This window comes from Haliotis rubra, unplaced genomic scaffold (genome assembly GCF_003918875.1).
Source record: "Haliotis rubra isolate DU_JTF1 unplaced genomic scaffold, ASM391887v1 Scf45, whole genome shotgun sequence".
NCBI lineage: Eukaryota > Metazoa > Mollusca > Gastropoda > Lepetellida > Haliotidae > Haliotis > Haliotis rubra.
In genome coordinates, this window is record NW_025767135.1 from 2,914,465 (window position 1) to 2,933,251 (window position 18,787).

Below are 18,787 nucleotides of genomic sequence, written 5' to 3' on the forward strand. Positions count from 1 at the left end.
TTTATGCATTTCGCCATGTAAAAACAAGTAAAGCATGTCATCACGTATCAGACATTCATTCATGTTCTTGACTCATCTCTTTCTTTCATTTTCCTTTTACGTTGTTCCTTTTTGTATGGTTTTGCCTGGAAAAGAAGAAAATATAAACATGAGTAAACATGAGAATGTTTAATTTATTTCATATATATATTTACCATAAATCAGGAAATTAATTAAAAACAACTTGTGATGTCATTCCATTGTTATATATTTTCTCCTTTGAGTGAGTGTTTGTTTGTTTGTTGTTTAATTCCACACTCAGTGATACTACCGCCATATGATGGCAGTATGTAAATATTCGAGTCTGGACCAGACAATCCACTGATTGACATGAGCATCGATACATGCAATTAGGATATGATGACATGTGTCAACCAAGTCAGCAAGCTTTACCACCCGATCCCGTTAGTTGCCTCTTATGGACAAGCATGGGTTGCTGTCACAATTCTAATCCGGATCTTCACAACTACTTTGAGAAAGTAAAACTTAATCAAGTGCAAAGCCTAGAGTGAATATGAATAGGGAAGTCATACTTTTCCCACTGATATCTGCTTTGGGTTTTACCTCTTTCAATTAAGGTTAAAGGTTTTACTTTGAATCATAAAGATATTCCTTGAAGGTTCATTTTAGAACCTATCAATATATTTGTGTCTAATGATTGAGGTCAAGATTTTATTTTTTTCACATGAAATTCCATTTTAGGAAACCTGCAATGACATACATCACTGTACATCACATTAAATATTGTAACCCATTGTTTTCCAAGTGGTTTTACGTGGCATAGAAATTCATCCAAAGGGATGCACAATAATATTCACTGAATCAAATTATTGACAATTAGTGTAAAGTTCCAGTTATAAATGTAATCTTTACTTCTTACAGTACAGTACTCAACCTTATTACTTAACTTTGCAACTAAATTCATGTAACTCTGAATGTGCAAGCATCCACCCACCCATGGCCACCCATGTTTGTGCGCATGCGAACGTACGCGCGCACACATATACACGGAAATCAAATGGTGGCCCCATTATTCATCTTCTTAATATAAGTTTGGATTTCTATTTAAAATGTGGGCCTCTTTATCTTTTCTGTTTACAAGTTGCAGTATAACAAGTAAATGTATTGTTCTGGGTTCTGGGCTAGTGGTTAGAGCCACAGACGGTTGTTTACCTTTCCATTAAATTCCTTCACCCGCCTGTCCAGATCACGAATCCCCTTCATCTTTCTGTCAAGACGCAACATGCCTCTTCCTACAGGACGACAGAGAAAAATGTATCCAATCAAACCAATCTGACTCTTTACTGTAGATGGTATAAAAGACAAAGGAGCCTAAAACACTACGGAACTAAGTCTTTCAGCATGTCAAACTTCCAGGTTCCAACAGGATCAATCTTTTTGTTTCCTTCATCACAGAGTCAATGAGTATGATTTTATGCCCCCTTTACCAATATTACAACAATGGGCAGCAGAAAAGGGTTCCACTCAATTTAATTATGTTTGAAATTGAGCCTAGGTTTTCATCAGAATGAGGATATCACAAAAAGAAATATACAGTAACTTGAAACCTCTACATAGATTTCTAAATCATTGTGGCATAATTTAAATATATTTTTTTCGATAATCTTAGGAAGAGACAATTGTTTGTTAAAAAAGCCAGGCAACAAAATGTAATGCTACATACCAAACTTCCCCTGGTGTATGTTAAGAAGTATATTAAGTTTGAAATTCATAGTTTCGAACAAATTTATTTACTTTGTTTGTAATCAGAGGACACTCAGGTCTAAATAATTGACTCTGGACCAGGGCCTAGATTTTCGAAGCTCTCTTAGCGCTAAGATAGTCGTAAGTTAATGTTAATGTATGGCACTTACGACTATCTTAGCGCTAAGAGAGCTTCGAAAATCTAGGCCCTGGGCCCCGTTCCACAAATCAATCTTAGCCTTAAGGTGATCGTAACTCCCATACTAAAACAATGGGTTACGACAGTCGTAGCACTAAGATCGCTTTGCAGAATGGAACCCTGGGAATCTGTTGGCAGACATCTTGAGCATCAATTTACATACATGAGCTACAATTATGTGCATAAACCAAATCATTTAGCCTGACCATCCAATTGTATTTGTGGGCCAATAATCTTTTCTAACCTGTATCTTCATAAGACATATAGTTGTAACTACGTTGTTCTAACTTAACTTAAAAATGTGGCCTTTCAACATACCTTTTTTCTTGCGTTTTTTCTTTCTACGACGCTCTTTCCTGCTTCGTGATTTAGCTTTAGACTTGCTACGACGTCTCGACTGCTTCTTCACTTTCTTTAAATCTTTGCGTAGCTTCATTACTTGACTGTAAATGTACTTCTGGGACCTTAATAGACTGGCTAAGTTCGTCAAGTCCTTTGATGTCTGATGTTTATGAAATGCAAAAAAATAAATACATGTTAAATTGTTAATGAAAGTTGTAGCATTTAAATTTTGTCCTTTTGTTGAAACATAACAATAATTTCAAGCTCTAAGAGCCACCAAATGGTCATCACTTTCCACATGTGCTTCCGGTTTACCCCTTGATTAGGTTTGTTTGTTTGTTGTTCAGCGCCGCACTCAGCAATATTCCAGCTACATGGCGGTGGTCTGTAAATAATTGAGTCTGGACCGGACAATCCAGTGATCAACAGCATGAGCATCGATCTATGCACTTGGGATACAATGACATGTGTCAAACCAAAGTGATTTGGTTTACCATACCCGCCGACTGCACAATCTTAGTTTCTACAAACTTTGCAGAATATAGTTTTGCATTAGTTGCATTCTTGGGTAGCCTTTTCTTAGGAATGCCGTGTGCACGTTTTATATATATATTTTTTTGAAATCACATTTTTCATTAAATGAATAATGGTGAGTATAATTGTATAATTTTAGGTGTGCCGCCAGGGTACGGTAAAAATGTTCCATCCATGCCATTTCAATATTTACCCTGCCATGGCACACAAATTCAGCTCTATTTGGATCACTGCAAAGATATAAAACTTGAAATTAACATCTTCTGATAAGAAACTTTGACTAGACACTGACTTTTGTTAAGCTGTGTCTGTCTGCCAATGCAGAATGGTCATGTTCCAAGAACTTACCTGCTTCCCTTTCTTTGAGCCCTTTCCATTCCCTTTCGTTGCTCCTAAAAAATTTGCATTTAACCGTGAAACAGCTTCTTCATAGCGTTCCAGTTTATGCATGACATTGATCTCTTTGATTTCCAGGTTGTGAAGTGCGGTTAGCACGCTCCGGTACACAGATGCTAATGTCTGAATCTTGGTCATCATTTGATCCTAAAAAGAAACAAATACATAAATATGTTGGCACATTGTCCTTAATTTTCTATATACCATAAAACAGTATAAGAGCATGCAATTAAATGTATATGGATATAAGTTATAACACATAATGACATTTGATACATAGAAGGTTAAAACGACTATCCTGTCAAATAGTGTTTCTTCAAGTGATCCCACAAAGTTATATTTCATGAATGGCTCTTCTACCAAGGTAAATGGTAACTTTCTCAGGTTAGTAATTTTCAAAATATTTCACTTGAATTCTTGTTTCTCAAATTCAGTGTGAATGAGTTGGGTTTAATGCTGCTTTTAACTTAATCCAGATACATCATTCTTCAAATTCAGATGAAATTTGACGTCCATGAGATATAAAGTCAAAGAGTTCATTGTGAAATTCCTGTTATTATAATACACACTTAACAACATTCAAGCTTTATGACATCATTCCTGTAAAAAATCAAATCTCTATCAAATATTCTAGTGATAGATATTATGAACACCAATCCTAAGGCAATTGGGCACCGATGACAATGCTATTGACCAAGCCTGACAGGATCCACTAAGCATTGATACATATCAAGTCTGTTTATAAATGTTTTTTGTCTTATAGGGTGAACATGGCTCTAAGCAACATATGTTATACTTGGGATTACACTTTCCCAGTACACAAAGACCGTGGTCCAGAGTACCAGTTGTCCGACTTCCATTTTTGTGGAAGTTGGGGTGGCTGAGTGGGTTAGATGGCTGACTTTGTGTGCTGGCGATTAGATGCTTGACTCTGAGGGTGTGGGTTCGAATCCCGGATGGTATTTGACCCAATACCAGTACTAGAATCTGTACTTTACTGAGAAAGTGTAATCCCAAATATAATCTGTTACACTTGACCACTTTCTAAATTGGCATTGTGTATTTATAGCTCAAAGCAGCCTTTTCAGAATGCATTTAACCTATGGACTATTATTACTACAGCTTACTAAATAGAACAGAATTAACTAGACTCGGTCTCTGGACAAGTGTTTAAGTAACATACTACATATCATATTGGATAGTGTCAGTGGAGCTATTCCCCTAAACCTACCTGATCAGACTTCAGAACCTTGTAGTTCTGTTTGGTGTTGAGATTGGCCTGAGCCAGAGTTTCAATGCTTGCAATGCTCTGCTGGTGTGCCTGTTGAATGCCTACAAGATCCTTCAACAGAGAGCTCAGCTCTGTCCTTGTCTGGGACATATCATAGACCAGTTTCTTATTTGCTTTTGACATCATCTCCAGTTCAGACTGAACTTCTTTCATGGCGTTAGTCCTCTCAATATTATACGATGACTACAATAAATAAACGTCATCAACATTTTGAGTCCACAAGCGTCTATAATGACAACACATTGACAAACACTTCAAGTCAGTCAAAGTGTTTATTGTATTTAAGGCCTCCGGCCCATATACAAGGAGAATACATGATATTCATATATTAATGATCACAATAATACAAGGATGAAAGGAATAAAGTAAATCAATGCTTAACAGTTCATTTCTTAAAGATAACGCATGTTTTACATATAAGGCAAGTTGGAGAATAACGTTTTCATTATTTGAGGATAAAATTGACACAAAGGCAGTTTCGGGATGTTTTGACTGATATTGCACTGGTATATATTTGGTTCTTAGATCAACATAAAATGGACAGACAAATGTAAAATGGATTTCATTTTCAATGGCTGAATGACATAAAGGACATAATCTTAAACATTTCTCTATTGACAATCTTCTACCCTTATTTACGAATAGGTCTGAAAGACCAAGTCGATACTGAATAAATTTGTGCCTGAGATTTTTGGATGTTAGCACAGATAAGTATTTTTGTGGTTGTATGAGACTCTTGAAGGATCTATATAGATCATAATGTGAACTTGTTTCTAATGTGAAATGCCATTCTTGATGATACATGTTGATTGAGGCCCAAAAAAATAAATGTTGTGGTTCCGATTTCCTACATTTCAGAACTAGGGTAGGTAGGTAGGTAGGGTTTTTGTATTTTTTGCAAAATATTTTTACATTACTCATGTGTCAGAAAATAAATTTAATTTATTATGTGGTGAGTAAAATTGTTAGGCTCAGCGGGAATATTTAGGGTCGGTCGGGAAATCGGAACCACAAGCTTTTTTTTTTAAGGCCTGATTGTTCTCGAAATTGGTTAAGAAATAGGGCAACATTGCCAACAAACCCAAAACCGTGAGAAAATAAAAGGTTTCTTATATGTGACGCCCATGTTGTTTTACCAATATTATCTAGATTGAGAAGCATATAATAAGCTAATTTTGGAATTCGTCGCTCGTTCGTGCATTCCGAGAATCTTAAACCAATACTTCAAGCATCTTATTTTTGAGTTGATAAAAAGAGGGTATCTACCACACTCGCCATATATCATGCAATTTGGCGTTGATTTACCAACGGATAAAAATCTTTTACAAGCTAAAAGATGCAATTTTTCAATACAATCATGTTTTTGGAACCCCCAAATTTCTGAGGCATATAGCATTATGGGTTGAATTTGAGAATCAAACAATTTAAAGTATATACTATGTGTTAAAACGCCTAAGTTCTGGGATACAGTCATGAGGCTGATTGATGCTTTCTTGGCTCATGATGTCAAATCAGTAACACTTTTCTTGACATTCATTGTATGGGTAAACAGTACACCCGGATAAGTATAGTGATTAGCAATAGTAATCAACTTTCAATTTAGGGACCATTTCTCATTTTTTTTCTCACTTTGAAATGCAGGGTTTCATCAAGATTTTCACAACGCTAGGACAATTGGCCCACTGGTTTGAGAGAACAAGAACCAGTTTATGTCCTCAATATTTGAGCTCTACAGAAAATTGGTATTCAGGTGATCATGTCAGAAACTAAAGAGGTCCCCATGGTTTAATGTTTGGTCTTACTCTTAGAGCATCTGCCCGAAGAGCGGAATGTCGGAATGTTGTGGGTTCGATCCCCGGCCACGTCATACCAAAAGATGTTAAAATATGGTACTTGTTGGTCCCTGCCTGGCGCTCGGCATTAATGGGTACAACAAGGACTGGTCGGCTCGGAGTCAGTATAATGTGTCTGAGTGGGGTATTCATGCTAACTGCAGCTTGGTATCTCAGTGAGCTAGCACTATAAAACCAGCTCAAGTCTGGGCTAGTACAAGCAGCCACACATACACACACATGCACATTGTCATATGAATGAAATATTCTCAAGTATGACGTAAAACCCCATGTCACCTCACCTCATCTTTGGTCACCTTTAACCTCATTTCTATAAGCATTACAATCAACCCATGTCATTCATCCTTAAATTGAAATACTAGCAATATCAAACCTATCACAGGTAACCATGGCAACAAGAACATACAAACTCTTTCTCAAAACCACGATCTTACCTGAGGATTGATAATTTTCTTAATGTTTGTTCTCATGTTCTTCACAGCTTTTGTTAGTATTTGTAGAGCATCATTGATAGTTTTTCTGTGAAGCTCTTCTCTTGTTTGTCGACCTCTCAACTCGTCAGTTCTCTCGTCAATGTGTCTAAGTTTGCTCTGAAAAACTGTCAGCTCTCTGTCAATGGACTCAAGCGCCTCTGCCAGTATCCTTTGGTTCTTCGTAATTTTGAAGACAGTCGGATTCATCTGAAAATATATTTGGGCTCGTATATCTAGTGACTATCAAAAAGTCTGAAATTCACTTCTGCCCAAACTTGTATTTTGGCTACTTTTCTAATAACATGGCTGGTGGTATGTTGGCCCGAAACTACTGTTTGTTTGTTATTTAACACAGAGAGGCTCACATCATAAACGTTGATCTATACAAACCAGGGATTGGGATAGAGAGCTTTGACAATGGGCCACTGTCAGGATTATTAGCCATTTTCTGAATTTAGCATGAGCTGAAACCCTTGTATCAATAGTAAACTTTTAATGGGCCATTTATCATTCTAATGTGCAAAATGGCCCATGGCCCTGCCTTATCCAATCCCTGACAATCTGTGGTAGTCTAGTGGTTATAGGTTGGCTCCTCACGTTGAAGATCCGGGTTTGGACCGCCTCCGTGGTGTAGTGGTTAGAGTGTCCGCCTGGAGTGCGGAAGGTCGCGGGTTCGATCCCCGACCGTGTCATACCAAAAGACGTTAAAGTATGGTACTTGTTGGTCCCTGCCTGGCGCTCGGCATTAATGGGTACAACATGGGACTGGTCGGCTGGGAGTCAGTATAATGTGTCTGAGTGGGGTATTCATGCTTCAATGCGGCATGGTATCTCAGTGGGCTAGCACTATAAAACCAGCTTCAGTCTGGGCTAGTACAAGCAGCCGCACATACACATACACACGCATGCACGCCGTCATATGAGCGAAATATTCTCCAGCACGACGTTAAACCCAATTCCACCACCACCACCTGGGTTTGATTCCCCACATGGGTACCATGTGTGAGGCCCATTTCTGATGTCCCCCGCCATGATATTAGTGGAACATTGCTAAAAGCAGCGAAAAACCGAACTCACTCACCACTTGACTACCCAATCCTGTTGTCACTGCTTACAAGCATGTGTTCCTGAAGAATTCTAACCCAAATATTCATAGGTATACATAGTAAAAACTTATCTGCTGACTATCAAATGACCAATGCTGTCTACTCCCATATCAACCACCCTTCTTCCTCAAATACAACCTATCAATAATTTTTAAATACAAAAGACAAAAGGGGTCAATTTTACCGCTGTCCCACTGTTCCATGGCCAGTTCAAGTTATGAAGGGATTGCTGAATTGGAAAGATGATGGCTTGTAGTCTTGTTGCAATTCATTCATGTACTTGATGAATTGAACCGCATCCCTTCATGAATTCAACATGTTATTGGTTGCAAGAATCAAATATTTCTTTTTAGAGACTGTGCAGGGGTTTAAAAATCTATTTAAAAGCCACTTGCCACAGGGCAAGTGACTTTAAGAAAGTGACTTGTCCTGGCTATTTTTCCACTTGCCCTGATTTTTATGACATAATCATGATGATGTAATTATGAAAGAATAAATCAACATGGTATTTGATGTTAATGTTCACTGGACTATTTATAGAGAAGTGATAAATGGCAAAGAAGGATAACTCTACTTAATTATCATTGCAAAATTTAAAAGCTACATTTTGAGTAGATATGAAATGAAATCCAATTTTAATTGCAGTTTGAAACTGTAAGCAGAGATTATCTAGTAGCCCAAGGACAAGTAAGATACCAGTATTTGGTTGTCCGAAATGAAAACTGACTTGTCCCGGGCGTCGGGCGATGGGATTTTTGAACCCCTGCTGTGTGTGTTTCACTTGGAACTAATCTGATTTGTATCAAATTGTGATAAGCAAAATGGAACATTTAGAGCCAAGAAATAGCGTAGCTTGTGTTATTTTGTCAATTCCCTTTACAGTACATTGTTGTAATGGATTGCTTTTTCCCCTAACAAAAAAATATCATTGAAATTTTAAAACCTAAGCAAATACATATTTAATTTATCAAACAGAAAATATTCATGAATGAATATTCATATCATTACCCAATATTTGTGGAACATACTATATTCGTCTCAAAGTGTATTCATTGCAGCCCTAATGGCCTGCCTATATAGATTGGCCCCTAATCCATTTACAAAATTTTGTTTAGTGATGTGTCATTTTCTTACTGCACAAAGTACTCGTAAAAATATAATCTGTGTGGCTTTATTTTTTAACTGGGTCAGGACTCAGAGCTCCAGATAAGATTTAGCTCATGTGGGTACTGTACCCACTGTATTTTTTTGGAGTGGGTATTATGAACGTTGAGTGGGTATTTCATTTTCTGTTACCCACTGCTTTCAAATATGTGCGTATTTCAGTCATTTTACTAAGCAGGTGTGTTCTGCCTCATGTCATACCTAATCAAAACCAAGTTAAATATAATGGAAATGATTTCATAAAAAATCACTCATCCTATACTGACAGTACAACACTAGTCCTATACTAACAGACAACACTAGTCCTATACTAACAGTACAACTTGATAGCAATCGATGTCTTTGTCATTATGCAAGCGATTTTTATAAATATATTCCGTAGGCATTTGTTTTAAACTTTTTGCGCATCTAACATTTTAAATGCGTAATTGGTACGCAACAATTATTTTTCAATACGTAATTGGAAAGTTTCTATGCATATTTTACCAGAATACGCAGGTTATCTGGGCCTCTGCAGGACTTGTAAATTGTGTTCGTTTTATGAAAAAATATATATGGGTTTAGGTCATGTGAATGTATAACACAGTGATGGGTACATATACTTTTATCCTTTGTATTCTCTACTCTCCCTGTTCACATTAGTTCAAAGAGAGAGTGTCTTGTGTCGTATTCCAAAAACAGTTTGGAAGTTATTCAAGTAACATCATCACTTTTCCAAATGTCTATAATTTCATTGTTTTTGCTCATATACTTTTTCAGCTGAGGTTTCTGTCAGATAGCAGGAAAATGCTAATTTAGGGACGAGGACTTGCAAAATGTATGCTGGAGCATGGTAACCTTGAATACTTGGTAGTAGTCCAGTATGTTTGGAGAAGGACCAGTTAACTCTAAAAATGGAGAAAGACCTGCTGGCTAAACACAAATTTGTTAACCTAAAAGGCTATCCCAGCATAAAACCAACAAATTACCTCTGTTCTTGTTTTCAGTTCTGCCACATCCCTTATTAGACCTGCCAGCTTCCTTTCAATAGCTGGGGAACTGCCACCAGAATCGGACAGCTGCCGCTTCAGTTCATCATTTGCCATTTTGATTGACGCCACGTCTGTTGATACTTTGTTCAGTTTTGATGCCAGTTCCATGATAACGTTCCCCATCTTCCCTTCACCCTTTAGAAGATCCCTAAATCTTTCTTCCATCTTTTTTTCATTTTTCTGAATCTTCTTCATGGCCCCTTTTTTACCATCATTGACCTTTTCCAACAATTTTTTTATCTGACTCAGCTCTTTTTCATGATTTTTCTGATTCTTCTTAATATTTTTAAGATCCTTCTTTTCTTCCTGCTTTTTTCCTTTTTCGTTTTCCTTTTTTGGGTCATCCTGCTTTTCCTCTGATTTGGCTGAAAATATATCCGCTAACAATTGTCAAACCAAGTGTCACATAACAAAAACTCAATGAGGACAAAGATGCATTCTTAGTTGCATTCATATTATTATTATTATTGGATATTTATATAACGCACATATCCACGCACTAGTGCATGCTCGAGGCACTGGTATTTTTTCCCTTGATCATTGGATGTCAATCTCAACGGCACATTGTATTATCAATCTCAGCTCCCTGGGGAGAATACAGCTCTTGCTGTCACAAGGCGCACCAAGTTTTTGCGGCTTTTCCATCCTTACGAGGTACCCATTCACAGCTGGGTGGAGTGGGACTCATAGTCACAGTACTTTGTCCAAGTTCACTGCACGTTGCTGTACCGCAACTAGGTGTTTGCACCTATTCATTTGGCCACCATCTGGTCATATACCAACGGATTCGTGGGTTCTTCTAGTGCACAGGGTTGTATACTGTACACTAGGGGTTGTGACAACACTGAAAGTTGACTCCAAGGTTGACTCGCTGGATCACTAGCCTGGCGCCTTAGCCAGCTCGCCCACCACGCCCCTTATTTAAGTATTATATATTTAAGCTATATTTATTCCTGTCCTGACTGACAGAATATTTACTTAATTCAGGGACAAGATTTTCGAAGCCTTCTTAGCACTTACGACCATCGAAAGGAGAGCTTTGAAAACCTAGGTCCTGATATATAAGGCTTGAAAATGTTGCGATTTGCAGTACAGTTACATTTGAAAATACGACTCTTAGCTCCTGGAACTTAAAATCAAGAGGTGAGTCCAAAAGTTTAAACATCAAGGCTAGGACTGGCTATTGGTACATGTCATAGAGATCTATAATCGTTAACTAAATATTGAATGATTATTGATAAATATTGGAGAAGTAACTTTAAGTAAAATGCAAAAAAAATCTGAAATAAATCACCCTATTTCAAATCACTGGTTAGTGGTGACACATGTTTGCATGGGCTACATAAATAAGCAGCCTCTTGAACATAAATTAGAAAGCAGCCCATGAAAATAGACCTAACTTTGTGTGTGTAATATAATACTATATTTCACCACAATAGTTTATGTCCAATATTATTGATGACACAATTTTTGTATCGATAATGGCAAATAATTCTTCGCATCAGTGATATTAATGATTATCAATCTTTTAAGCCAGCCTTAAGCAGGCACAGTTTCACAAGGTGACCTTAGCGCTAAGGTGATCATAACTCCCATATCTTAACATTGGCCCACAATCATTGTAGTGCTAAGACTGCTTTGTGGAACAGGATTCTGGACTGAAATTCTGCTATTGAAGACACAGTGATCTTAGCGCTAAGGTGGTCATAACTCCTATTTTTTAACATTGGCCCAGGATCATTGTTGTGCTAACACCGCTTTGTGAAACAGGATTCTGGATTGAAATCAACATTTCTGCTATTGAAGACAAGGTGATCTTAGCGCTACGTAACTCCCATACTTTAACATTGGCCACGATCATAGAAGTGCAAAGATCGCTTCATGGAACAGGATTCTGGATTGAAATCAACATTTCTGCAGTCGAAGACAAGCAGGGCTCGATTTAAGAGATCGTAACCAAGATGCACCAGGTGCAACCTAAGATAAAAGCCTAGTTGCTCCAGCCAAATTCCAGTTGCATTGCTTTTATTGCAATATGTAATGAAAGAAATGTGCTATTGAACTATTCAAAGTTGAGAAAAAAAATGAGCTGACATACTTATGCTTATAATGTTAGATTTATTGTTGATTTATTTCTCTAAAATTTACTTGCACCTGGTGCAAGGTAGGCTAATAACTAGGTTGCACTTTGTAATTTTGGGTTGCACCCGCGTGCAAGTAACAAAGCACTAAATAGAGCCCTGACAAGTAGTATTCAGGAAGTGCTGGTAACCTTACCTTTTGGCGTACCATTGAGCCCTTTGGACGTCATGAGTAAGCAAGACTTCCTTTCTTCCATATATCTGTAGAATTTACAATTAATGAGGAATTCATCTCTACATGCTGCTTTGCAGTCACCCAACTTTTGGCCTGCTCGGACCACCAACAAGACACCAGTGCTTTTAATCAACTTCCCTGTTTTACTTGACAGTACAGACTTAGGCAAATCCTTATCACTTCCAGGGAAATGATGAACATCTTTTCCTGTCTTCTTTTCTTTAACTGTAGCTGGAAGCAAAAGATGTAACACTTATTAGGAGTCTGATGGTGAACTTACCTCGGGCTGCAACAAATACACTATGTGGCGAATATGATACGTATTATGAATAGTGGGTAACGAATATGATTAATTATTCACGAATACAATATTGTACTTAAGTGATTGATGTACACTATGGAATGCCCATGTTGACAGTTTTGATTTGTATAACCAGTGATCTCATGACACTCAAATTTGGTATGACTTGCGCTACTCAAGACTAGTACATATTGAATTCTTGCATATCTCACTTTCCAAAAGTACACAAGGGTTCAAGTAAAACATGCTCCCTTAAAAAATCGTAAATATTTGTTAATATTTGGTTCTGGTGACCACGAATAACGAATTGAACTTACGAAGGGCTACGGTTCGATTCACTGAATATGCCAGTGAATCGTTACAGCCTTAAACTTACCTAACATCAATATGTATCAGGATACTGAATTTGCAGGTTTAACAAACATGTTCAAGGTGTGGATCAGTATAAACTCATCTTGACACAATCAATGTTGCTAAGTTATTACTACTGCAAATATTGTCAAATAGCTTCAAATCACCAATGAAGATCTGGGTTAGAATTGGTCTTCAGTAACCCTGCTTGTCCTAAGACGCAACTCTGGTGGTCAGACTTGCTGACTTGGTTGACACATGTCATGGTATCCCAGCTGCCTAGATCAATGCTCATGCTACTGATCACTGGATTGTCTGGTCCAGACTCGATTATTTACAGACCACCGCCATATAGCTGGAATATTGCTGAGTGTGGTGTAAAACTAAACTCACTCACTCAAACTACCTACAACTCTACATAAATGATCTGTTTACTGTTTTAGTTTTGTTATGTCACACTTCCCTATATTCAAGCTGTATTACTGCAATTTGTTAACAATCAAGTCTGCACCACAAACCAGTGACTGACATTATGAGCATTGATGTATCCAATTGGTGACACTGGTAATTAGTGGTGTTCCGATTAATTAAAATAATCGAAGATTGATCGCAGTGACCAAAGGACCAAACAATCAATCACATTTTCTAATAATCGAACATAAACGATTTTGGAACTACTGTTTTAGTCTTTGAAATACTTGACAATGGAACATATCGTTGAAGTTGTCTGGGCATGAAAACATGTTCAATTCTTAGAAAACTCACTTCACTAACTGAAAAGCCATGACTGAATATTTCTTGAAGACTCTGGAAAGTTTATGTTCATGATATATTAGTCATCACTTTAAAGTAGCAAGTTGCATCATGTTATAAATATCTGCAATAACAACCTGGATAGGAAAATCTGAAAAATGACACTAACCAATTTTATTCGATGATTGTTCCTTGGTAATGAAACAATCATCAATTGTGAGATTTCAACCAATTTCCAACACTACTGGTAATACAGTGACATGCATCCACCAAGTGGGTTAAACTGACCACATGATCCAATTAATTGCATCTAAGACAAGCATTGTTCCCTGAAGAACAATTCTAACCACATCTTTAAATCAGGAGGCCATTTAATCAATCTCTACATACGTCATTTTATGGGTACATAAATTACCATATTTGACATAATAAGCACTAGTGGTGGTCCGATTAATTGAAATAATCGAAGATTGGTCGCAGTGACTAAACGACCAAGCAATCGATCATGTTTTCTCAAAATCGAACACAAACAATTCTGGAACACTTGTTTTCATCAACAATATTTTTCACAAGGTTGGTTTTGTCTGTTACATTTCAAAGGCACTACAAGCTTGTTCCAAGTCATCAATGAATTTATCTTAAAGACACCAAGAAATGTATGTTCTTAACATACTAGTCATCCTTTAAAGATTCGAAATTTTGCCAACCCCCCCCCCCCCAAAAAAATAAGTACATTTTTTCCATACATTTTGTGCATTAACAAATTTCATAAATGACGCTAACCAACGCAGTTAGCCTAGACCCTATTGACATGTTTTACCTTTGCTTGCATGCATTATCCTTAATTTTGTAAACAATGTTTTGTGAAAAGATAGAAATATATGAATCTGCAATTGTTTCATACTAAATATAATACTTTGATAAGCTTTTGCATTTTGCTAGTTATTTTTGTGTGTGTATGGAACAGTCTGACGGTTTAATATTGACTCATGAGTGATCCTGTAAAAACTGAATATACACAATCAAAGTGTCTGGTAAATGTTTGGGTCAAGTACTGGGTACCTATAAAGATCACTAGAAGACTGGTTAGGCAATTGTCAGGAAGCACTTAATATGGCTAACAGGGTATTTCACTACAATACTGTATAGCAGGGGTGGAAATAACCCATTGCCCGACGTCCGAGTCCAGTGTTTGTTTCTGTCGGGCAAGCAAATTTGTATATCACACTGTACCGGTGTCCAGTTGACTTTCCAATGTTAACTATGTTGTTTATTGTAAAAAATCAACAAGAAAACGGCGGGTATAGAGGAAAATTTATCAGGGCAAGTGATTTTACATGTGCTACTGTTCCGCGGAGTACACTAGCAATTTAAAGTTATTTCCACCCCTGTATAGTGTTGGGAATTGGTTGCAAATCTCACAATTGATGATTGTTTCATTACCAACGAACAATCATCGAAAGAAATTGGTAAGTATCATTTTTCAGATTTTCCTACCAAGGTTGTTATTGTAGATATGTATAACATGATGCAACTTGCTACTTTAAAGTGATGACTAATATATCATGAACATAAACTTTCTTGAGTCTTCAAGAAATATTCAGTCATGGCTTTTCAGTTAGTGAAGTGAGTTTTCTCAGAATTAAACAAGTTTTCAGGCCCTGACAACTTCGAAGATATGTTCCATCATAAAGTATTTCAAACACTAAAACAGCAGTTCCAAAATCGTTTGTGTTCGATTATGAGAAAATGTGATCGATTGCTTGGTCGTTTGATCACTTCGACCAATCTTCGATTATTTCAATTAATCGGAACACCACTACTGTATAGAATGTAACTCCTAAGACTAACACAAAAATATTGGGGTTCTACTTCTTTACAGGTGCTTCACACTTGAATGTGAGCTGTCATGTCTTTACAAACTCTTGATAAGCTGCATGCAACAATATTCGTATAAGATATGCAAAGTATTTAACCATTAACAAATACATTACTAATTTTGAGTTGCTTGCATACAAATATGCATTCTGATTGAAAAAACCCAATAGTCAACCTAACTTTACTGAACTACCCACTATGTCAGTGTGAACTTCTTTCAGATCTTTATTTACTATTTGAAAATAGGCATCACTCATAAACTCTACTGATATGAATTCTGCAAAAGAAAGGTGATATATTCCACCTATTGCTAATTAGACATATGCATGTCAGAGAATTGTATGTACTGAAAATAATGACAATGCCCAAAGACTTGCCATAATGTTGGATGACCCTCCCCCATGTGAGTGAGTGGGGGAGGTTTTATACTGCTTTTTGCTATATTCCAGCAATATCATGGCAGGGGACACCAGAAAAGGGCTTCACACATTGTACCCATGTGGGGAATTGAACCTGGGTTTTCTGCATGAGGAGCAAAGGGATAACCACTAGGCTATTGATTTCAATAAGATACTTTACTGATAATTTGCAATAATTGGGCACTAAACGTACCTACCCAAAGTGCTTTCTGATTTAATATACACACCGCTGTTTATTTGCATAATGAAGCAGTTTTTTAGTTTCTTGTGTGCAATATGTTGCAAATGTCCAGTTCACCTTAATCCTGACCTATGCCCTAAAATGATGAAATGCCATACACTATAGATTATATGGTTTCTGCTAATACGATTGGGTTACAGTTAGGGTTAGGGACCAGGGTGCCCTTGCACAAAGCATATTACCATTACTGCTAAGGTGACAGTAACTCCCATATCTTAATGTAGACTTAAGGTAGTCTCATGGCTATGGTTGTTTTGTATAAGGGCGCCAAGGGGCTCCTTTCAGGAAGCAACCTTTACTGAGGTTAACCTTAGCTCCCATTCTTTTAACATTGCACTAAGGTTACCTTAGTGACTTACGATCACCTTAATAACGGTGGTCCGATTAATTGAAATAATCGAAGATTGGTCCCAGTGACTAAACGACCAAGCAATCGAAAATGGTTTCCTATAATCGAACACAAACAATTTTGGAACACTTAAATCGTTTGCATTAACAAAGGTTGGTTTGTCTGTGTCATTAATTTTACATTCCATAAGCACTACAAGCTTGTTCCAAGTCATCAGTGAATTTATCTTAAAGATTCCAGGAAATTAATGTTCCTAACATACTGACCATCATTTAGATGTGAAATACAAAAATGCATTTTGTGCAATTTGCAAAAGAACAAAAGAACTGCATGTTTCTTCATTTTTTATTTTGTGCATTAACAAAGATAACATTTGATAAATGATGCTTACCAATTATTTTTGATGATTGATTGGTTGTAATGGACCAATCATCAATAATGAGATTATAACCAATTCTAAACACTACACCTAAGTGCTTTGTGAAAGCAGGCCCAGGACCAGATCCAATATTGTTGGAAAGGGGTCCTGTGTAATGCAAGTGTACCCTACTGAATTTTCTTCCCCTGAGGAGCTTTCCCCACCCACCTGTCTCCAAAATCCTGCATCTGCCCCTAATATACAGGGTACCTGCCAACTGTTTCTGCAGTGGGTGTGACAAAAGCAACAGGTTGAACTAAAGGATAGGGATGTATCCTGATTATAATTCTACATACTGCAAGTTGTGTTTTTGTTCCTTCATGCATGTCAACTGTGAAGTGGCCTTACCCACTTTCCATAAATGTTTGATAAACACTGGGTAATTGAGGGACTACTAAGAGAACGATACTAAAATAGTATAGTTGGAGAAATAAGTATGAAGTAAGCCAAAAATCCAGCCAGACATCAGGGCTGGTAACTTCAAAATGTTACCAGCCCAAAATGGATTTAACCAGACCAAATATGGTGAAATTACGCAGACGCATGCAACATCTAAAAATTTTACCAGACCATCGGGCTGGCTAGCTGTAAATTTAGACCGTCCGTCAGAAATCTAGACCGCCTCTTTACTTTTGTTTAGTATCTAACGTGCATATACTTCATACTTCATAGTATATAGGCCAATGACAAAGTCAGAGAAACGGCTGTTAGCATACCAAGTTTCAAGAAATGTAAATTGATAGAATGCTTCCAATTGTTGTAATGTACATTATTTTCTTCATGAATCTACCACTCTTTTTCATGTTGAAGGTGTGAAAGGTGACAAAAACGAACACTTTTCGAAATACGAAACATCGACGTCAACTCCATACATCGTAGATACACATGTAAGGAGTTTATGATCCACATCTGCTCGAAGCGTTTCTTGGTGCCATCTGTAATCTTACCGCTACTTACCAGCATGTAGTCCTTGCAACAGGAGGAGAAACACCAAAAGACTTATGTTTGTCATTTGTATTACTCTTGCTATCAAAGTAATCCAAACATGGCTGTGTTGTCGTATTTTACCACCACAATCAGAAACCGGAACTTCGAAACATGTGACGTCACACTTTCCTATGACGTCACATTATCGCTATTGTCATGGAGCCACGTTGAAATTGGCGCCACGGTGTTTGGACTCAGACTAAACGAGATTTTTGACGATGCGACTTGTAGTCACAGCTTGTTGTCTGCAACGCTTATATTACTGGAAATACGGTAACTTGAAAGTTGCCATATGATTCAGTGAATATTCTGTCAGAAAACGAAACAGATCGTTTGGGTCGAATTTGAATTGGCACTTGGGTGAGCGAGGAAAAACTGGGATGATTGATACTGAAACGGTATGGGTAGCGGCATTGCCATTTCATTTATTAAAAAAACTAATTCAATAGTGTCTATCTTCAAGTGCCCTTCCTTCCGTTGAAATGTGTGCTGACTGCATTTTTATTTTAATCCTGAGCCCACTACGAAACAATATGATGACAATATAAACAACTGTGATATTCCATTAAGCTGGGCCCCGTCTCGCATATCGCAATATATATAGCTTTGGCGAACGTTAGCGCGCGCAAAGGGAGCCGGGAA

General features: G+C 37.3%; 2 protein-coding genes across 2 annotated transcripts; both read right to left on the reverse strand.

The window, feature by feature from the left end:
* Positions 1-38: 38 nt before the first annotated feature.
* On the reverse strand, positions 39-10,427 carry LOC124289867 (nuclear matrix constituent protein 1b-like). Its single transcript, XM_046726544.1, has 7 exons — positions 10,070-10,427; positions 6,793-7,038; positions 4,446-4,688; positions 3,167-3,361; positions 2,261-2,444; positions 1,213-1,292; positions 39-125 (listed from the first exon to the last, which is right to left on the reverse strand). Exons 1-7 carry the CDS (start codon positions 10,325-10,327, stop codon positions 60-62), a joined length of 1,272 nt encoding a protein of 423 aa, XP_046582500.1. The 5' UTR covers positions 10,328-10,427; the 3' UTR covers positions 39-59.
* LOC124289802 lies at positions 10,344-18,257 on the reverse strand. Its single transcript, XM_046726469.1, has 4 exons — positions 18,116-18,257; positions 12,410-12,679; positions 10,443-10,497; positions 10,344-10,383 (listed from the first exon to the last, which is right to left on the reverse strand). Exons 1-4 carry the CDS (start codon positions 18,168-18,170, stop codon positions 10,344-10,346), a joined length of 420 nt encoding a protein of 139 aa, XP_046582425.1. The 5' UTR covers positions 18,171-18,257.
* Between the last annotated feature and the right edge of the window lie 530 nt (positions 18,258-18,787).